This window comes from Pongo pygmaeus, chromosome 2 (assembly GCF_028885625.2).
Source record: "Pongo pygmaeus isolate AG05252 chromosome 2, NHGRI_mPonPyg2-v2.0_pri, whole genome shotgun sequence".
NCBI lineage: Eukaryota > Metazoa > Chordata > Mammalia > Primates > Hominidae > Pongo > Pongo pygmaeus.
In genome coordinates, this window is record NC_085930.1 from 5,087,507 (window position 1) to 5,110,719 (window position 23,213).

Genomic DNA, 23,213 nt, shown 5'->3' on the forward strand with positions numbered 1-23,213 from the left:
GAAATTTTAAATAGATTTTAAATAGATCTCAAAGTAGAGAGAACAGTGTAATAAATTTCATTATGCAAACTCCTCCACCCCTTTAATAATGATCAACACTCTGCCATTCTTGTTTTACCTATTTTTTACCCCATCCATTCTAATTTTTGTTTTGTTATTCTGGAATATTGTAAGGCATGCCTGTCTGCCCAAGGTACCATATACATCACTCATTAATATTGAGTATGTATTTCTAACATAGTAGATATATTCTATCAGCTTGGCCTCTAAGCAGCAAAAGCCCAGTGAGGGAGAAGACCTTGATGCAGAGGAGGAAAGATAGTGAGGAAGGAAAACTCATGTATGTGCTTCCTCCCTTCCACTAATTCTAGCATTGGTCTCATTGACAGAAGAGAAAAAAATGACAGAAAGAGCAAGACAGAAAGGGGAGAAATGAAAAAAAAAGTTCCTTTTTTTTTTTTATAGACAGGGTCTTGCTCTGTTGCCCAGGCTAGAATGCAGTGGCATGATCACGGTTCACTGCAGCCCTAACCCCACGGCTCAGGCAATCCTCCCGTCTCAGCCTCCTGTGTCGCTGATACTACAGGTGTGCAGCCCCACACCTGGCTAATTTTGGTATTTTTTGTAGAGAGGGGGTTTTGCCAGGTTGCCCAGGTTGGGCTCGAGCAATCTGCCCACCTTAGTCTCCCAAAGTGCTAGGATTACACGTGTGACCACCCTGCCCCACCCCCACCAAACGTTTGTTACTGTGTTATGATTCTCATGATTACAGGTGTGATCATTTTCGACCCTACCCAACCACTCCCCGTCCACATCCCTAATACCACAGTCCACATTTCCAGTCCCCACAGTACTACTTATGTCTCAACATCTCTAATGTATTCCTTTGACGGTCGCAACAACACCTTTGAATCCCATCATCTATTGTGTAGGTTTTTATGTGAGAGGAGGAAAGAATGAGGCCTTTGACTCAGTTCTGGATGAGAGCTTATGTTCTGTACTTACTAAGTGGTAACATTGAATATGTCTTTGTGTAGAAATTCTAGTTTCTCATGAGGTGTTCTTGTGCTGTTAATGGTACACATTAGATATATTATGGCTTAAGAATGCTTTCGTGGACCAGCCTGAGGACCTTACTATCAGAAATTTTTAACGTTTTTCTCTCTTTAAGAAAGCACATTTTTTACTCCAAATGACTGATTTATAGACAAACTTTTGGTACACAACAACTTTATAAATATGGTACTACATGTACATAAGATGTACAAGATAAATGTCTATTTTAATTCACTTCAAAGGATGTCACTGTTAGCTGGGCATCTTGGCTCACACCTGTAATCCTAGCACTTTGGGAGGCCAAGGCGGGAGGATCGCTTGAGCCCAGGAGTTTGAGGCCTAGGCAACATAGTGAGACCCCCATCTCTACAAAAAAATAATTAACAACAACAAAAAACCAGCTGTGCATGGTGGCATGTACCTGTAGTTCCAGCTACTTGGGGGGCTGAGATGGGAGGATTACTTGAGCCCAGGAGGTTGAGGCTGCAGTGAGTCATGGTCATGCCACTGGACTCTAGCATGGGCGACACAGAGAAACCTCGTCTCAAAAAAAAAAAAAAAAAGAGTATGTTACTGTGATTCAACATTGAATCTGGTATGGGTGACCGTTATGACATAAAATGTGTCAAATGGTTATCTAATCATTATGGAAAAATTAAAGGATGTACCAAAAGAGGGCATATATGATTACATTTACCATCTTAAATACAGCTTGTTTTCAGATTAGAAGCTTTTGAAACATGATTAATTGATCAATATTTCTTTAAGCCTAAGTATCTTACTGGCTTAATTCTATTGTTTTCTCTTGGTATATTTTACTATATAAAAATTATAATGTGAAAATGATGGTTATATGTAATTTATTTGCATCTTTACTATGAAAACACATTATAAAATTAAGTTTTAACTCTATAATGAAATTTAGGTTTGCTAAGATATATGTTTTCTTTTTCTTCTTTCTAGGATTATTTTTATCCAAAATACTTAGGTAAGTTCAAAACATCTCAATTATATAATCTTAGAAATGGAAGGGAACTTAGATATGTTCCCGTCTAACTCTCCACCTATCTCTTCCATCCAATGTAATTTCATTATCCTTGGGAGTGAGGCATCATTTTATATGCAATTTTGCTGTCTTTATATTTAAGACATGTTGAGAAATTTGGAATGGTTCTTTAATTACCATGTGGCATTTTAAATTTTAGTGTTTTTCTTTCTCATGTCTTTCTCATGAAGCTCTTGGGCTGATGCTCAGTTATATTGAGGTGCTAGACATAGTCTATGAGCATATGTGTTTTCATGGGTTAACTGTTTTTTTTTTTTTGAGACAGCGCCTTACTGTGTCACGCAGGCTGGAGTGCTGTGGCCTGCTCTCGGCTCACCGCAACTTCTGTCTCCCTGGTTCAAGTGATTCTCGTGCCTCAGCCTCCCAAGTAGCTGGGATTACAGGCATGTGCTACCACACCCAGCTAATTTTTGTATTTTTAGTAGAGACGGGGTTTTGCCATGTTGGCCAGGGTAGTCTTGAACTCCTGGCCTCAAGTGTCCACTCTTCTTAGCCTCCCAAAGTGCTAGGATTACAGGCATGACCTACCCTGCCCAGCCTTAGCTGGTGTATTTTAAAAGGGCAGTGAGATATGGATATACATCCATGAAAAAGATGTTTTATTTTGTAAAGTTACATGTTACTCCTAACTTTTCAAAACAAAACCCAAGAATTTGTACTATTAAAGTGTAGAAAAGATAGTATATCAAGACTATTTCAGCTTTTTAATTTTAGATAGAAATGTAAATATTTTATAATAAAAATAGACAATATTTGGCTGTTAAATATTATGCGTACATTAAAAAAACAGTGTTAACTCTTGCTTCTTACAGCCGTGTAATGAGGCTGCATTTTTGCATGCACAACACTGTAGAGGATACATTCCTTTGATCAGAGTACATTTGGATAAAGATAAATACCATGCTAATACAGCATTATGTGTTCTGGGGAAGTTCCTTAGATAAAATATTTTTCATAATTTTATCCTCGTATCTCTCTTAACTTCCACTTTTCTGGCCCTGCCCAACTCTTCTCTTTGCCTATCTCATTTGGCAACATGGTAAAAAAACCCAAAGTATAAAATAAAACAAACTAAAACAAAAACACAAGATGTGGGCTTCAGCCTCAGACCTAAACATTTTTAACTGTGTCAGGTTAAACAAGTTGTTTAGCTTTCCAGCTTCTGTAGTTTTAAGTGTGCACTGTAACTATATTTTCTAACTTCAGAGCTTTTAAATCACCAAATAAGTCAATGTACATAAATAACTTAATGTGTCAAAATTTCTTCAGATGTATTCTTGTTTAATCAACCCATCATGTGAAACAAAAATATACTTTTTATTATGATTTTTTTAAATTTACATTTCATATTTTGGTCTTTATTTGTATATAGGCATGTGTGGTGAATTCCACTGTTAAAAACAATTTTTAAAAATGTCCTGTCTAAGTTACACTTTTTTTATTTGATGTGTATATTCTATAGGCCAATGGCTCTAATTTGAAAAGCAAAACAAAACAATCCTTTCTCTGGTAAATCTAACGGTGGTTTTGCTAACTACAACAGCTCATACAGAAAGGTCCCTGCAGTGAGATAAGGTCACCAAAGAAATTAAAGAATTGTAACCCTTATATTTGGGGTAATATTTAGACTTCGTTTTCAGGGGCTGATAAAGCACTTCAATTGGCCTACATATTCCATGTACTATCTTGAAAACATGTGATTTGGAAATAAGTACTCTGGGTTTCATTACAGTTTTTAAATTGTGTTCTTCTCTTTTGTAAGAAGTGGAATAAATAACTACCATTTCCATAGGCCTAGTATCACCTAATAGAGTGAGTGTTTCTAGTAAAGAGAGAGAAACTTCCTGGGAAGAATGGTGAACTCTGAGCCTAAATATAAACATTAGAAATCATTTTTTGATGTGAGCTGGCAAAAAATAAAATAAGGAAAAAACCTGAAAAATAAAAAAAAGAAATTATTTTTAGTTTCTAAGATAAGTTGGTGAATTACCTCAGAATGCTGACTCCCTCCCCTCAAATCTTCTCTAAAGAAACAGTAAGATTCCAAGCACTAATAATAGCAAAATAAAATGACAACAAGAAGAAGTTTAAGAAATGCCTGGGTAGGTGAAAAGCTGGCCTGGCCTGCCGGTATGTGTGGTGGGGGACTGGGTTCTAACTGACAAGGCAGTAGTGACAAAACAGATTTGATAATTTAAAAAATGACCTGAACTTTCCAAATGAGAAAACAAACACAAAAAATACAATAGAGCAAACCCCGAGTAACAAGAAGTTTTAAAATAACAAAAACAGAGATAGAAATAAGTGAAATAGAAAAACAAAAGAGAGCATTAACAAAAGAACATTCTCATTCTTTGAAAAGGTTAGTAAGTGAGGCTGACATCTGGCAAGAATAATCAAGGAAAAACAAAAAAGAGAAAGAGGAAATACCAATACATAGAGTACAAGATAGAAACGGAAAATATTCTAAACTCAACACAGATTAAAAATATTATCATAAAATATTACAAAGAGCTATATCAAATACACTTGGAAACCTAAATAAAATGGATGTGTTCCTAGAAAAACATAAAATATCTGTAATTTCACAGGAAGCAATAGAGAACTTAGTTATATAAACAGGTATTAAACAAGTTAAAACCGCAGCCAAAGCCCTCTTCTTCCTGTTTCTCCCAAAACCCAGATCCAGATGGTTTTACAAACGAACTCTTCCAAATTTTAAGAAATTGTTAATGTTTCCCTTACTAAGATATTGTCCTTAAAAAATGAGCTTATTCTAAGAGGCTTATGTAATCTTGACTTCAAAATCAAATAAAGACAACATTTAGTAAACTCATTTTAAAATTTAAGTGAGGGAATAAAAGAAAAGAAAAATAGCATTCCTTTTGATTTTGAATTAATTCTAAATACAATGATGTTCAGTCCGATCTTAAGTGTGTTAAAAATAATATCATGATCAAGTGGAATTATTCCAGAAATTTAAAGATGATTTAACATCAGGAAATCAGCTGGGTGCAGTGGCTTATGCCCGTAATCCCAGCCACTCAAGAGGCTGAAGTGCGAGGATCACTTGAGGCCAGGAGTTTGACACCAGCCTGGATAACATAGTAAGACCCCACCACTAAAAGTATATTATTACCTCAGTTCATACAGCAAAAGCAGTTGATAGAGATCACTACTTAGTTATGATAAAAGCGTTTGTCAAACTAAGAATATAAGAAAAGGTTCTGAGGTTGATAAAGGTTAAATATAGAATAACCATATAATTAATCTTCCAAATGCTCACACTTCAGTTCAGGATTAATAATGCACAAGGTAATGTCAGCTATAAAAAGAATAAGATAGGTTTGTTTTGAGCAAATTGGCTTGAGAAGGGAGGGAGAGAGGGAGAGATGGAAAGAGAAAGACAGAGAAAAGAAGAAAAAGAAAGTGAACAAAATCTGCAGTAAACATTATACCTAATGAATGAAATTTAGATATAGTTTCTCTATGGTTGAGAACAAAAAGAAAAGTACTGGAGGTTACATTCAATGCAATAAGAGAAGAAAAATAGGGATTGTATAGATCATAAGCTGTAATATATTCCTGTCATTACTTTTAATTGATATAATACTGGAAAAAAATAGAATCCATAGACAAAATATAAGAACACATAAGAGATTACATAATTCTATGAGTCTCCTATAAAAATCCATAGTAGTTCTTTATGCAAGCAATAGTCTAGTAGAAATTAAAAAGATGATACCATTCACAATAGCAGCAAATCCCATAACATATCTAGAAATATCTTAAGAACACATAAAAACCCTATGGAGAAAATGTTAATACTCAAATTGAAGACATAGAAAATGAATTAAAACCATGGAAAGATATTTCATGATCTTGAGTGATGCTATAAAGTGATCAGTTCTCCTCAAATTGATTTTATTTTATTATATTTTATATTTTTAGAGATGGGGGTCTCATTATGTTGCCCACACTGGTCTCAAACTCCTGGGCTCAAGCAATCCTCCTGCCAGGGCTTCCTGAAGTGCTGGAATTATAGGTGTGAGGTACTATGTGTGGCCATCGTCAAATTTATATGTTCAGAGCAATCTTGTTTAAAAAAATATTTTTGAGAAACTCAGTAAACTCATTTTAAAATATAAGTGGGGAACTAAAAGTCCACACATGTCTAAAATACAAAAGAGAGAAATACCTTATCAAATAGTAATAATACAAAGCTATAGAAATAAAACTATATGGTATTTTCAGAACATGAAACTGAACAGAAAGTTCAGAGAAAGACTCATATCTATGACAACCTAGTATTTGATAAAGATGATACTGTAAGTCACTGTGCATTATTTAAAGATGGTATTGCAAAGAGTGGCCAGCTATTAGCAGACAAATAAATGTGGGTTTCTAATTACCACCAAGTGTAAAGGTGAATTCTAGATGGAATAAAGACAAAAATGTTAAAATAAAACTATGAAATTAAAGAAACAATATGGGAGAATATCTTTGTGACTGATGGCATGGGAGAAAATTTTAAATTCACAAATAATAAGGTGAAATAATAAATTGGATTACAACAAAATTAAGAGTTTATCTTACAAGAGAGACATGAATAGTAAGATTAAGAGACAAATGACAGATCTGCCTGTCAAATAAATATCAAAAATATAAATATCAAGAGGTGATATTTATAAATGTTTAATTTTTTTCAAATCTGCAGGAAAAACAAATAAGGATCAATAGAAAAATGGTAAAAAAAAATAGGGAAAATTTTCAAAGAAGAAAACTTTCAGATTTGGAAAATGACATGAAAATATGCTCCATCTCCTTAGAAATCAGAAAAATAATGAGATATTACTTTATTACCTATTAGTCTGCCAAAAATTAGAAAGCAAGGATGTAGAAATCCTTATACTCCACTGGTGAGAATGCACCTCTGAGAGCCATTAAGTACGTTCCTATTTAATGATCACACAATTCCACCGCTGGGTATCTATTCCAAAGAAATTGTTATGCAGGTACTAAGGAGACATGCATGAGGATGTACTTTCCACCTTCTTGTAGAGGTAGAAAGTTGGAGGTAATTTGAGTGTCTTATCATGGGTAGAGAGAATTATAAAGTGGTGGTTGCATACTGTGGTGTAATGCTTAGTGGTTAGTAGCAATGAATTATATGTAGCAGCATGGATTGATCATAAAAACCAAGTTCTGAGAAAAAATATTAGAGGATGTGATATATAACACAAAACCATTTACACACGTGAAAAAAAACATGGACATGAAATTGTAAATATGTATTTTCAAGAACACTTACAAATTTTAAAAATACACGTAACCACTGGGCATGATGTCTCATGCCTGTAATTCCAACACTTTGGGAGGCTGAGGAGGACGGATCACTTGAGGTTGGGAGTTCAAGACCAGCCTGACCAGCGTGATGAAACCCCATCTCTTGTAAAAATATAAAGATTAGCCAGGAAGGAAGAAGTGGTGGCGAAGCCTGTAATCCCAGCTGTGTCCAGAATTGGTGGGTTCTTGGTCTCACTGACTTCAAGAATGAAGCCGTGGACCCTGGCGGTGAGTGTTACAGTTCTTAAAGGCGGCGTATCCGGAGTTTGTTCCTTCTGATGTTCGGATGTGTTCGGAGTTTCTTCCTTCTGGTGGGTTTGTGGTCTCGCTGGCTCAGGAGTGAAGCTGCGGACCTTCACGGTGAGTGTTACAGCTCTTAAGGCAGTGCATCTGGAGTTTCTTCCTCCCGGTGGGTTCATGGTCTCATTGGCTTCAGGAGTGAAGCTGCAGACCTTTATGGTGAGTGTTACAGCTCATAAAGGCAGTGTGGACCCAAAGTGTGAGCAGCAGCAAGATTTATTGCAAAGAGCAAAAGAACAAAGCTTCCACAGTGTGGAAGGGGACCCGAGTGGGTTGCCACTGCTGGCTGGGGCAGCCTGCTTTTATTCTCTTATCTGGCCCCACCCACATCCTGCTGATTGGTAGAGCTGAGTGGTCTGTTTTGACAGGGCGCTGATTGGTGCGTTTACAATCCCTGAGCTAGACACAAAGGTTTTCCACATCCCCACCAGATTAGCTAGATACAGAGTGTCGATTGGCACATTCACAAACCCTGAGCTAGACACAGGGCGCTGATTGGTGTGTTTACAAACCTTGAGCTGGATACAGAGTGCAGATTGGTGTACTTAGAATCCCTGAGCTAGACATAAAGGTTCTCCAAGGCCCCTCTGGAGTAGCTAGATACAGAGTGTCCATTGGTGCATTCACAAACCCTGAGCTAGACACAGGGTGCTGATTGTTATGTTTACAAACCTTGAGCTAGATACAGAGTGCCGATTGGTGTATTTACAATCCCTGAGCTAGACATAAAGGTTCTCCAAGGCCCCACCAGACTCAGGAGCCCAGCTGGCTTCACCCAGTGGATCCCGCACAGGGGCCGCAGGTGGAGCTGCCTGCCAGTCCTGCGCCATGGGCCCACACTCCTTAGCCCTTGAGTGGTTGATGGGACTGGGCACCCTGGAGCAGGGGGCGGCGCTTACCCGGGAGGCTCCGCCGCAAAGGAGCCCACGGAGGCGGGGGAGGCTCAGGCATGGTGGGCTGCAGGTCCCTAGCCCTGCCCTGCAGGGAGGCAGCTAAGGCCCGGCGAGAAATTGAGCGCAGCGCCAGTGGGCCGGCACTGCTGGGGGACCTAGTACACCCTCTGCAGCCGCTGGCCCTGGTGCTAAGCCCTTCATTGACCGGCGGCAGGGCCGGCCAGCTGCTCCGAGTGCGGACAGCTAAGCCCACGCCCACCGGGAACTCCAGCTGGCTGGCAAGTGCCGGGCGCAGCGCCGGTTCCCACTCGCCTCTCCCTCCACACCTCCCTGCAAGCTGAGGGAGCCAGCTCCGGCCTTGGCCAGCCCAGAAAGGGGCTCCCACAGTGCAGTGGTGGGCTGAAGGGCTCCTCAAGTGCTGCCAAAGTGGGAGCCCAGGCAGAAGAGGTGCCGAGAGCGAGCGAGGGCTGCAAGGGCTGCCAGCATGCCGTCACCTCTCACAGCTTCTGGGGAGGCTGAGGGACGAGAATCACTTGAACCCAGGAGGTGGAGGTTGCAGTGAGCAGCCCAGGAGGTTGCATGGAGATAATTCAGCCAATTTCTTTGCCACCTTGTAACAATGTTGGTCTTTACTCTCGTTTCCAGTGCTTTGTTTCTCACTTCCATCTAGGATCTCATCAGAATGGCCGTTAGCATTCATATTTCTACCAACAATCTAATCATGACACTAAGTAATCTCTAAGAAGTTACATTCTTTTCCTACATGTCTTCTCTTTTTTTGACCCCTCACCAGAATCATCCTCAATGTTCCATTTACAGCAATCTAGGCTTTTCCTAGCCTGCTCCTCCAGATTCTTCCAGCCTTTAGCCATTACCCAGTTCCAAAACTGCTTCCATATTTTCAGGTATTTGTTATAGCAGCAACCCAATGTCTGGCACCAATGTTTTGTCTTAGCCCTTTTTGTGTCGCTATAACAGAATACCACAGACTCAGTAATTTATAAAGAAAAAAATTATTTTTTACAGTTCTGGAGGCTGGGAAGTCCAATATTAAGGTGCTCATCATCTGGTAAGGGCCTTATTACTGCATCATCCCATGACGGAAGGTAGTAAGGCAAAAGGGTACAAGAGAGAGAGGAAGGGAGCCAAACTCAGCCCCAGTAAAACCAAAGTAGTTTTAGGTCTCGAGTATTCTTATCTTTGGTTCATTTGTCCTTCCTCTTGAATCATCTACTCTCAGACTTCATTTATTCTTGTGTGAAGACTTCATTAGAATCATCGTTTTTGAGAAAGCTTCATTTCGCATCTCTGGCAAATTTTACAGTGAATACAGCCAAAATTTGAAAGCTCTGAGGCTGGATACCCAAGTGAAATGTTTCATATGAGTTTAGAACCCAGGCCAGACTACATTAGCTTAAACACATAAGTCACATTATATAGAAGCCTACATTAATATTCATGATAATAATTTCATGGAAAAGTGCATTCAGAATTACAGTGTGAAGAGCCATTTGCTTTGCTACTCCAAAGCAGTGTAATACAGAACCCTCATATTCCCACTTCTCTTTCTTACCACACAACAGGAATAGTAAAAATTGAGGAGGGTAAACAGGAAGGTGAAAGCTGGAGGGGGATTGTCTCTGCTTCTGTAAACTGATGCGGAAGCTCCCACAAGAAAAGGGATTCAAAACAGAAATTAGGACCACAGGAGAGAAAGGCTAAGAAACAGATCCTTTCAAGAGAGGTTCTAGTGGTCAAGGCATAACCTCTTAGGAAAAGATCTTGCTACATGTACCTTTACTTATATTTTTCACTATTAGTTTTATTAACAATCAAACTGATTTCCTTTTGCCACTTTCTATAGGCACCACTATCCTAGCTATCTTGATTTGTCAATTCTAAAAAATAGTTCAAACAGCCACTGACTCCTAGACAAAGGTTGTATTGGAATTATAATGGATCAAGAGTCAGGTAAATTTTTTATTTCTCCAAGAAACTACTTTATACCCCTCTGTCTTTAAGTCACGGAAGAGGTATCACATAAAAGGCTGAATGTTTGCTTGTTTTGACTGGAGGAGCACAAGGCTGAGTTATTCATACCCCGCCCCTTTGACAGTATATTATGATCGCTGGTGTTTGAAAGGCCCATCACTTGCTTTCAAAAATACATACATATTCCTTTCTATCTCCATTTCCTCCATTTCCACTTTCATTCACCCTTTAGGCAGTCATTCTAATGGGTTATTTGTTTTTTGGTTTTTTTGTTCGTTTTGTTTTGTTATTTGTTTCTTTGTTTTTTCCTTTGAGACAGAGTCTCTGTCGCCCAGGCTGGAGTGCAGTGGTGTGATCTTGGCTCACTGCAGCCTCTGCCTCCCAGGTTCAAGCAGTTCTTGTACCTCAGCCTCCCGAGTAGCTAGGATTACAGGTGGGTGCCACCACACCTGGCTAATTTTTGTATTTTTAGTAGAGACAGCGTTTTGCCATGTTTGCCAGGTGGCCTGAAACTCCTTACCTTAAGTAATCGACGTGCCTCGGCCTCCCAAAGAGCTGGGATTACAGGTATGAGCTACTGGGCCCAGCCTTTGTGGCTACTTTTAACTGCATACAGTAATATATGAGAAAAAGAGAAATGATTTAAAGATGAGATTTATAATTAAAAGGGAATCAGGGCAAAAATATTTGGGAAATTCGCAGCCTGGTCATATAAAGAATGAAAAGGTCTTTAGGAGAGCAAACCAAGGTGTGTCCCAAGTTACCATTTGCCAAAGAGACTACCATGAATAGAAAGGAGCCAGGGGCTCTTTAGTCTAAGTGAAATAACTCAGGAATGGAAAACCAAACATTGTATGTTCACAGTCATAAGTGGGAGCTAAGCTATGAGGATGCAAAGGTTTAAGAATAATACAATGGACTTTGGGGACTTGGGAGAACTAGTGGAAGCGGGGTGAAAGACAAAAGACTACATATTGGGTACAGTGTACACAGCTTGGGTAATGGATGAACCAAAATCTCAGGAATCACTATTAAAGAACTTACTTATACATGTAACCAAACACCACCTATTCCCCCCAAAACCTGTTGAAATTAAAATAAATAAATAAAAGGAGCCAGGTGCTGTTTTTCAAAACAATGGGTGAAAGACCTCAAAGACATTTGAGAGATTTTTGAGGCTGCCTCTCCCATCACTGGCCCAGAGCAGGACCTTGATGCAGTTTCCAGAGGGGCACCTGCAGGACCACCACTGCTCTGCACGACCTAGGGACTCTGCTGCTTGAATTTCAGCACAGTGTCCCTTGGCCATCCCAACTATGGTTCAAGTGGGCCTAGGTGCGTCTCAACCCACCACTCTGGAATGTACATACCTCATAAGCCTTGGTGGCATTCATGTGGTGTTAATTTTGCAGATGCACAGAATGCAAGAGCTGTGGGGTCACGGTGGCCTCCACCTAGATTTCAAAGGTTACTATGGGCAGCCCGGGGGTGCCCAGGCAGAGACTAGTTACAGCAGCAGAGCCACTGTAGGGAGCCCCCACCAGGGCAATGCCTAGTGGAGCCATGGGAGTTGGGAAGCCCCGAGAGCCCAGAACTATAGGGCTACCAGTATGCAACTTCTGTCTGGGAGAGCTGCTGGCACAAGACTCCAACCTGTGAGAGCCGCAGCGTGGCCTACGCCCAGCAAAGCCATAGGGATGGGCTGGCCAAGGCCTTGAGGGCTCAACCCCTACCCCTGTGTGCTCAGAAGTCAGGACATGGAGTCAAGGAAAACTATATTAGAGCTTTAACATTTTATGTTGTTTTTCTTAATGGGTTTTGGACTTCCTTAGGACCAGTTACTGTTCTTACCTGTTTTTCCTTTTTGTAATGGAAACATCTATCATGCTTATTTCATTGCATTTTGGAAACTGATAGCTGGTGGGAATTGCCTTAGGGTGAATCATGCCTTGAGTCTCACCCATATCTGGTTTAGATGAGACTTTGGACTTTGGACTTTTGAGTTGGTGCATATGAGTTAATACATTGGGGCTTATATTAGTCTGTTTTCACTCTATTATGAAGACATACCCAAGACTGGATAATTTATAAAGAAAAGAGGTTTAATTGACTTATAGTTCAGCATGGCTGAGGAGGCCTTGGGAAACTTAGAATACACTTTCCCTTGGCGGAAGGCAAAGGGAAAGTGTATTAGTTCATTTTCGTGTTGCTAACAAAGACATACCTGAGACTGGGTAATTTATAATGTAAAAGAGGTTTCATTGACTCCCAGTTCCACATGGCTGGAAAGGCCTCATAGTCAAGGCAGAAGGTGAATGGGGAGCAAAGTTACTTCTTACCTGGTGGCAGGCAAGAGAGCTTGTGCAGGGGACCTCCCATTATAAAACCATCAGATCTTGTGAGATTTACTCGCTACCAATGAGCACAGTGTGGGGGAAATTGCCCCCATAATTCAGTTATCTCCACCTGGCCCTGCCCTTGACACATGGGGATTATTACAATTCAAAATGAGATTTGGGTTGGGACACAGCCAAACTATATCAGGAAGCAAGGCACCTTCTTCACAAGGCAGCAGAAGGAGAATGAACGCAGAAGGAAATACCAAACACTTACAAAATCATCAGATCTCATGAGAACTCACTAACTAGCATGAGAACAGCATGGGGAAAATCGCCCCCCTGATTCAATTACCTCCACCTGGTCTGTCCCTTGACACATGGGGATTGTGGGGGTTAGAATTCAAGATGAGATTTTTGGGTGGGGACACAGCCAAACCATATCAGGACTATTGAGATGGAATGAATGTATTTTGCACATGAGAAGGACATGAATTTTGGGGGCTGGAGCAAATACTAGGCTTTGAATGTGACCCTCAAAAAGTATGTTCTGGAAACTTAATCCCAATGGAACAGTGTTGGGAGGTGGGGCCTAATGGGAGGTGTTTAGGTCATTAGGGCTCCACCATCATGAATGGCCTAACACCAATTATAGAAGAGCTTGAGGCTGCAAATTCAGCCTCTTGCTCTTTCACCCTAACTCTTTTGCCATCTACTGTGGGATGGTGCAGCAAGAGGGCCTTCATGAGATGTTGAAGCACCTTGATATCAGACTTCCCAGCCTCCAGAACTGGGAGAAGTAAATTTCTGTCTTTTATAAATCAGCCCATCTGTGGTATTTTGTTATAGCAACACAAAGTGGACTAAGATAGGGGCTCCAGAAACACCCCCACAATGTGTAAGGTAAGACTTATTTGGGAAAATATTCTAACTCACCATGGTAGGCTGAATAATGACCTCCTTCCTCCACCCTGCCTGCCCCTCCCCACCCCAGACATACCTATGTCCTAATCCTTAGAACTTGTGACTGTTACCTCATATGGCAAATGGAGACTTTGCAGATGTGATGAAAGATCTTTCCATGGAGACATTATCCTGGGATATCTGAGAGGACCCGATAAAACCATAAGGGTCCTTATAACAGGATGGCAGGAGACCAGAGTCAGTAGTAGATATGGAGTCAGATATGGAATGATAAAGCAAGAACTGGTAGACATACAAGGATGACGCCATGAGCCCAGGAATGCAGATGGCCTCTAGAAGCTGGAAAAGGCAAGGAAAGGGATTCTTCCTTGAAGTCTCCAGAAAGAATGGATCCCTGCTAGCCCTTTTGGTTTTGGACTCTCGGCACTGTAAAACAATAAATTTTTATTATTTAAAGCTACTAAATTTGTGGTAATTTGTCATAGCAGCCATAGGTAACTTAAACACATACTGACTTCAAATGAATCTTTTAATCTGTCTGTGATACATTGTATTTTTCCAAAGATGGTTTAAAAATGTCTTCCATTCCACATACCCTTCTACAGTGTCGTTTTGCTGTGTCCTCATCAAGAGGTACAATAAATCCCCCACCCACACCCTACCCTTTGAATCTGGGTGGACCCTGGGACCCTTTGATCAATAGAATATGATAGAAGTTATACAATGTCCCATAACTGCCATGGCAGCTTGCTTTCTCTCTCTTAGAAGCTAGCTGTCATGAAAGAAGTGCCACTTTAAGACCAGCATGCTAAGAGAAACACCCACATGGAGAACTTTGAAGCATGATCTATCATATGGAAAGAGAGATGCCAAAGAACATTAGCTCCATCTTGGAAGCAGTCCCCTGCCCCAGCCATCCTGGTTGACTCCATTGGCAGCAGAGACAAACAACCCAACCAAACTCTGCAAATATTTGACCCACAAATCATGAGAAAAATACAATGATTATTTAAGCTACTAATTTTGGGGGTGGTTTGTTCCTTGGCAAAAGCTAAGTAAAACACCATCTTTTTTATAGTAAGCTGGTGACTGTCTGAACAATGAAGCAATACATATAGTGTGTTTAGTGCCTGTTAAGAAATATATTTTTGGCACTAAGTAACTCCTAGTTACGTTAAAGTCACAAAGTATTTCATCTTTACAATTCCAGCTGTTATTTCTTAGTTTCCTAGCAATATCTACCAGGTTGCTTTATCTGATTTCACAGAATGTAGTGAAGAATGAAGGGAATGAAGTAAACCTGTTTTGTAATATAGAAGTATTATACGAATATTATTGTATTAATCTCAGGGTAACATTAGAAGAATTGGAAGTAGCCTATAGCAAGTAGAAACACGAACTGATTCTATTGACTGAATTACATATACTTTATAAATCAGACTCTGGTCAGTAGATTTGAGGGTAACATCTTGTTTCTGCTGTGGAATTAAAAACATAGACTTATATGACAATAAATTTCTATGCTAAATCAAGGTTTTTTTCACTTCTGACTTTAAGGTTCTTCTCCAGAGAGAAGAAGGTGTCACAGACTTATCTTTTATGTTTCTGTATCTGTTGCCATCTTGCTTGTAGATTTTTAATTTTTCAGAAAGGTAGATGGAAACATTTAGTGTTGCATTTTGAAGACTGAATCTTGTGAATCTACAGGAGCATAAATATCCTACCTCTTGGGACAGTTCCTACCATGAATTCAGATCAAGTATGTGTGTCTACTCTAAGAAGATTATGTTCATTTTTATTTTCAGTTTGTCTTCGCTCTTTTCAAACTGGGTTATTCACTGCTGCACGTCAGTCAACTAATGCTTATCCTGACCTAAGAAGCTGTGTCAATGGTAAGCACTTCTACCATCAACTGAAAAAACAAAACAAAAACTCTGTAGGTAAAGTACACCCATGCTAATATAAATTAACATTTAAAAATTGAGAAATGATCCTTTGATGGGTTGTATGCCCAGCAAGGAAGTATTTTCAAACTGCATTTAAAATACTTGTTTATAGTTGTAAATGCTGCTGTATTACTCAAAATGAATTTTTTTGCCTAATGTTTTAAACTGAACAGCGTTCTCTGTTCCTAAAGGTCACCAGCTTCAGAATTTTTATTCCCAACAGCTTTATGTTGGCTGTTGTTGCATAATCATGTAGTGTGACTAAATGTTACAGTAGATTAGTAGCTCAAAGTAGAGCCACGTTTATTCTTCTAACGTTTTGGCACTGATAATATAAACGTGGAAAATGTTATATGAATCAAATTAGCTTTCTTGCTCTGAAGTTCACAAGGGGCCTAATGATAATTCTGGTATCTTATTTTTCACTCTTTGTTGGGAAATTGGTACATTAGTAAAGGCAAATGGTGCAACCATAGGATATAAATTGTGATGTTTGTTCAGAGAATATTTTACATCCAGGATTGAAATTCTCTATATATTCATTTAACTGTGTTTTTCTCTAATTTAAAGTGCTAGTAATTACACAGGGAGAACAGTTTGTCTGAACACGTATATTTAATTATTTAATTCATGCTTTATCTTTTCTTAAAATTTACCAAAGAACAGAAGAATAATAATTTTGATAAAAATTTTCTATTTGTTTCTTTTCTATGATTTTAAACTAATACCTAACGTATTGCCACATTTCAAAAAAACTTGATCCTATGAAGACTTTTTAAAAAAATTATGGAATTAATTAGGCATTAGCTAGGTTGGTTATTTATTTATTTAACAACAAAATTTTTCTTGGGCTAACATATGCAAAGAGATAGAAATATTGGCAGTATTGGGAGTATTGGAAGGATAGGAAGAACATGTACAGTTGACTGGGAAGTTGAGAAGCTGGTGTGGAAATGTGCAGAAACCAAGGGACTATTGCAGTGTCTAATGAGGGGACAGAAATTACAAATAAAAAACAAATGACATGTCATTTGCCATATTGATAAAGTGCTTTGATACTTTAGGAAGAAAATAAACAAGGCACTATAATTGATCTTTACTTGTACTTTTTTTTTTTTAGACAAGCTCTTGCTCTGTTGCCCAGGCTGGAGTGCAATGGTGCAATCATGGCTCACTGCAGCCTCAGCCTCCTAGGTTCAAGCAATCCTCCTGCCTCAGCTGCCTGAGTAGCTGGAACTATAGGCACATATCATCACTCCTGGCTAATTTATTTTTTATAGAGATGGGGTCTTGGGTGTGTTCTCCAGGCTGGTCTCGGATTCCTGGCCTCAAGCAATCCTCCTACCTGGTACCTGGGCCTCCCAAAGTGCTAGGATTACAGGCATGAAACACCATTCCAGGCCCTACTTTGTACTTCTTCATATTGCTCTTTTTCTCTGGTAATATTCCTTATTCTAAAATCTATCTTATATTAATGTTGTCACTCTGGCTTTCTTTTGATTAGTGTTTTTATGGTTTACTTTTCCATCCATTAACTTTGAACATACCAGTGTGTTTATATTTCAAGTGAGTTTCTTTTGGGTCTTGCTGTTTTCTCTAATCTGACAATCTCTGTCTTTTAATTGGAGTGTTAGACTATAGACATTTACATTTAATGTTACCATTCATGATGGTTAAAGTCTGTTAATCCCATCTGTTCTTTGCTTTTTTTTCTTTTCCTACGGCAATTGTATTGCTTACTTGAGTTTTTTTTTTAGGGGGGGAGTTGATTCCATTTTATCTCCTCTGTTATTAGTTATGCTTCTCAAACTTCTTTTACTCATTTCTTTTCTTTTCTTTCTTACTTTCTTTTTCTTTTTTTTTTTTTTTTCAGTCAGGATCTCACTCTCTAGCCCAGGCTAGAGTGTGGTGGTGTGATGATAGCTCACTGCAACCTTGAACTCCTTGTCTCAAATCCTTCTTCCCTTCTGCCTTAGCTTCCTTAGTAGCGAGGACTACAGGCATGTAGCACTGTGTCCAGCTAATTTTTAAATTTGTTTGTAGAGATAGGGTCTCACTTTTTTGCCTAGCTAGTTTTGAACTCCTGGCTTCAAGTGATCTTTTTGCCTTGGCCTCCCAAAGTGCTGGGATTACAGGCATGAGCCACTGTGCCAGGCCTCATTTCCTCTATTTTTTTGTGTTGTTTCTGCCTTACATTTTAATATTATACATCATAAACTCCAAGATATGTTAATTTATAAATAGCTTATCAAATGAGAAAATATTGTTTTATTTATGTATTTATTCATTCATTTATTTATTTTTGAGACAGAGTCTTGTGCTGTCGTCCAAGCTGGAGTGCAGTGGCACAATCTCAGCTCATTGCAACCTCTGCTGGATTCAAATTATTCTTGTGCCTCAGCCTCCCAAGTAGCTGGGATTCTAGGCCTGGCTAATTTTTTTGTATTTTTGTGGAGACAGGGTTTTGCCATGTTGCCTAGGCTGGTCTCAAATTCCTGGCCTCAAGTGATCCACCCACCTTGGCCTCCCAAAGTGCTAGGATTACAGGCATGAGCCATTGGCACCTGGCCCAGAAAACATTGTTCTGTATTTTCTCATATGTTTACCATTTCTGGCATTCCATATTCTTTTTTGTAGATCCACATTTCCATGTGACAACATGTTACTTCTGCCTGAAGAAATTCCTTTAACATTTCTTATACTACATATCTGATGAAGATGGATTTTCTCTCTCTTTTTTTTTTTTGTTTTGTTTTGAGAGAGTCTCACTCTGTCGCCCAGGCTGCAGTGCAGTGGCACAATCTCGGCCCACTGCAAGCTCCATCTCCTGGGTTCATGCCATTCTCCTGCCTCAGCCCCCCAAGTAGCTGGAACTACAGGTGCTCGCCACCATGCCCAGCTAATTTTTTGTATTTTTAGTAGAGACGGGGTTTCACCATGTTAGCCAGGATGGTCTTGATCTCCTGACCTTGTGATCTGACCGCCTTGGCCTCCCAAAGTGCTGGGATTACAGACATGAGCCACCATGCCCAGTGTTTCTCATACTTTTAGTATATTGCCTTTATTTTTGGGAGATATTTTTATTGGGTAAAGACTTCCATGTTCATAGTGCTCTGTCAGTATGTCAAAGATGTCTCTTCATTGTCCTTTCACTTGAATAGATGCTGATGGAAAATCTGGTGTTAGTCTTAGCTTTTTTTTTCTCTATATATACACTGTGTTTTAGATTTCTCTTTTCCCCTGGTTTTCTCTAATTTGACACAGTATTTTTAGGTTTATCCTGATTGATGTTTAGCAGGCTTCTTGGATCTATGTGTTCATAGTTTTCATCAAATTTAGAAAATGATTTACTATTATTTATTCAAATTTCTTTTTTCATTTTGCCTGCTATCTTTCCTCTTCTCTTGAAATGTCAATAACATGTATTAGGCCATTTGATATTGTTTAACAAGTCATTCATGCTCTAGTTATTTATCAATTTATTTACGTACTTATTGTTTTTATACTTCTTATCTGTCCTTCCTTGGTTTTGGATAGTTTTTATGTCTTCAAGTTCACTCTTCTTTTCTTCTCCCATGTATAATTTACTTTTAATCCCATTTAGTGTATTTCTCATTTTATATAGTTTATTTTTCATTTCAATAAGTTCCATTTGGGTAGGCTCCACATCTTCTATTTTATTTTATTTTTTTCATCATGCCTGTATTTACTACTGGAACGTGTGGAGTGCATTTAAAATAATTTTATTTACTTATTTTTCTGATTTTTGGTCATCTCTTTCATTTTGGATATATTTTCATCTATTGATTTTTCTCTTGGTTATACATTATTTTTTTCTTGTTTCTTTACATGAGTATTTATTTTTTAATTTAATTTAATTTTATATTGTATTTTATTTTATTTGGATATAAGGTCTCACTGTTACCCAGGCTGGAGTGCAGTGGTGTGATCATAGCTCACAGTAACTTCAAACTCCTGGACTCAAGCTATCCCCCTCCCGTAGCCTCTCAAATAGCTGGGACAAGAGGCATGAACTACCACAGCTGGGGAATTTATTTTTTAAATTAATTTTAAAGATTACGTCTTGCTGTGTTGCCCAAGCTGGTCTTAACTCCTGGCCTCAAGTGTCTTCCCTACTCTGCCTCCCAAAGTGCAGAGTGAACCACTGCATCTGACCTCTACTTATTTTTAATTGTTTACTGGACCAAGCAAACAATACTATTCTCAGTATAAATAGAAAAAAGAACTTGGAACTTTCAATTTGGGCTAAGATGATGTAACAGGGACCAAGTTTATCCTTCTGCCTTAAATAAGTAGAACTTTGGTCTAAGTGTATAAAATAATGGTTTTGAACATTGGAGAACAGGAAGCAGAACACTGTGACTCCTAAGGAAAAGAAAATACGCTTACAGCTTACGTTGCTGGGTCCTGAATTTTCTTGTCTTCTTCCAAACAGTGTTTGATTTTGTTGTGGCATTTAGGTAACTTATGTGGAATACATGAAAAACAAATCTTTTGAGGTTTGATTTTAAGCTCTGTTAAGGCAATCTGGAGTAGCCATTAGCTTAAAACTAATTTAGCCTCAATAATAAGTCCTTGTGAGCATTCTACCTGATGCCTTTTGTACTGTGAAATATTTTAGGTCTGGTTGGTCTAAAACAAACTATCCCTATCCCTCTATGAGCTCTGGAAATTTTCCTGTGCAAATCATCATTCAGCCAAAGACCCTAGGGGATCTTTTTGCAGATCTCTGGAGACTCTTTCTCGTTTCCTCTATCTCTCTTTCTCTCTCTCTCTTTCCATACACACACATTTTTTCCCTCTCTCTGCCTTTATTGTACTCTGACCAGCAAAATTCTAATTTCATCTCCCCAAACTCCAATATTTGTTTTCTCAACCCAGGGAGACCACTGGGATCTGTTTGTGTTTCTTGCATTGTTGCATAGAAGCTATCTCCAGGCCGTAATGTGGTCCAATTGTAGGTCTCAGCTTGTTTATTTTCTTTTCCTTAGGAATCACGGTATTCTCCTTCCTGTTCTCCAATGTTTGAAAAACCATTATTTTACATAGTTAGACTGAAGTTCTACTTATTTAAGGCAGGAAGATAAATCTGTTCCTTGTTACATCATCTTAGCCCAAATTGAAAATTTTAAGTTCTTTTTCCTTTTTCATTTTCTTTTTTTTGAGAGGGAGCCTTGCTCTGTCGCAGTGGCATGATCTCAGCTTACTGCAGCCTCTGCCTTCCAGGTTCAAGCAATTCTTGTGCTTTAGACTCCCAAGTAGCTGGGACTACAGGCATGTGCCACCATGCCTGGCTAAGTTTTGTATTTTTAGTAAAGGCAGGGTTTCACCTTGTTGCCTAGGCCTCAAGTGATCTGCCTGCCTTGGTCTCCCAAAGTGCTGGGATTACAGCTGTGAGCCATCACACCTAGCCTCTTTTTTCTCTTAATGTTGAGAATAGTATTGTTCTGTCTGCCTCATGGAATTGTTCTAAGGCTCAAATGAGGTAATATATTTGGAAAAATATCTAAATTACAGTTATGAAATACTGTATATACTTGCAATGCAAAAGTAGTGTTATGGGATCTTTGGGGTGTTGCTTTTCTGGCTGGAAACTTCTGTGGCTGGTGGTGCCTTTGCCTGAGTTCTTGTCCTGCATCCATGAAGAATGAGGTATGCAGAAAAGTGGAGGGTGAGCAAGATGAACAGGAACTTTACTGAGCATTAGAACAGCTCAGAGGAGACCCTCAGTGGGTAGCTCATCTCTATAGGCAGGTTGTCCCATCAAGTGTTCAGCTCTCAGCAGAGAGGACGCCTTGAGGCAGGTGGCTCCTTTCTGTAGGCAGGTCATCCCATTGTCTCTGCAGCTGTCAGTAGAAAGGAGGCCTAGAGTGGGTGGCTCCTGTCTGCAGCTGGTTGTCCCATCAGCAGCTCTCAGCAGAGGAGGGCCTGGAGACAGTGGTTCTTCTCTGCAGACAGGTCATTCGATGTCTGCAACTCCCAGTACAGAGGAGACCCTGGAGATGGTAGCTCCTTTCTGCAGCTGGTTGTCTGGATATCTGTTCTGCTCTGGCTGAGTCTGGGGTTTTTATGGTCTTCAGAGGGGGAAAGTGCATGCTGACTGGTCCATGTGCTGCCATGGGTGGGCCAGGAAAAAGCACCAAGTGATCCCCCATCAGTCAGCAGGACTGGCAGCCTAGCCCACAGGCCTCAGACCTTCCCCAGCCTGAAGGTGGGACTTCACAGGGGACCCACCCTTTTCCATCTAGGAAGCTGTCTACCTCCTGCCACTGTTCATGGCACCCAGGCTGTTTGTGCCAAGGGGGTGCCTACAGGCCATCACTGAGCTGCCCTCAGTACCCCCCTCAGCTCCCTTCCCATGCCTGTTGGAGCCCAAAGACTGGAGGGGGAAGGGTGCTGGCATGTTAGCACTGCCCTGAGCTTATGCCCACCCAGCTTGGCTGTGACAAGAGCTGGCTTCAGCTCCAACTTTGCTCCATGACCAGAGTGGATGCCAGGAGTGAGGAGAGGCCAGGAAGCAAGAGCAGGCACTTCTGAGTCTGTGGTGGGCAGAATGGGCCTCCCCAGGCCCTCAAGAGCACAGAGATGCCCAGGTTTCCAGCCAGACTTGGGCAGCTGCAGCTGCACTCAGGGGACTCTTGTCCCACCAGTTTGGAAGGGGTGGAGCTCCCCCTTGTCCTTGGCTTTTACCAGATCCATGGCACGTGCAGCCCTGGCCATGCCTCTAAGATCAGAGTGGATGCCTGCTGCAGGGAGAAGCCTGGCAGCGGGAGAAGGCCCCCAAGAGCACAGAGGCACCCGGGTCCGGAACCACGACAGGGAAGCTGCAGCAGCATCCAGGGAGTGTGGGGCTCCTATCTGCTCCATGGAGTGGGAGGCCCTGGCCCACATCCCCACTGCAGCTGGCGTCTTGGCAGTGGCCACTCTAGATGGGCCACTGCTGCCATCTGTAGTTTCTTTTTACAAAATAATTATAAAGATTTGCCTAATGGGCTCACTTTTTAATTTAGGAAAAGTATTATTTAAAGAAAGGAGTTGTGGTTTTTTTTTCATTGGTTCTAGGCTTCAGGATTTTTATTATAGTACACACAATTTTATTTTACCATGACATGAGATAAAAAAAATAAATAAATGTCTATTTCCTTCAGCCATTCCAGACCAGTGTAGTCCTCTGCCATGCAATGAAGATGGATATATGAGCTGCAAAGATGGAAAAGCTTCTTTTACTTGCACTTGTAAACCAGGTTGGCAAGGAGAAAAGTGTGAATTTGGTATGTATAATAACCCCCGCCCCCCAGCTCATCAGGATTGGTCTCCTGAAAAGTTCTATGCA

The 23,213-nt window shown here is 40.0% G+C and overlaps 1 protein-coding gene across 2 annotated transcripts in view; it reads left to right on the forward strand.

Annotated features, from left to right (window-relative positions):
* The window catches only part of PROS1 (protein S), a 105,469-nt gene that overhangs the window by 49,062 nt on the left and 33,194 nt on the right, over positions 1-23,213 (forward strand). For both annotated transcript variants that reach the window (XM_063661460.1, XM_063661461.1), the window contains 3 exons: positions 2,020-2,044; positions 15,719-15,805; positions 23,029-23,151. In XM_063661460.1, the coding sequence (XP_063517530.1) occupies positions 2,020-2,044; positions 15,719-15,805; positions 23,029-23,151 (235 nt within the window). The remainder of the gene's footprint in view (positions 1-2,019; positions 2,045-15,718; positions 15,806-23,028; positions 23,152-23,213) is intronic.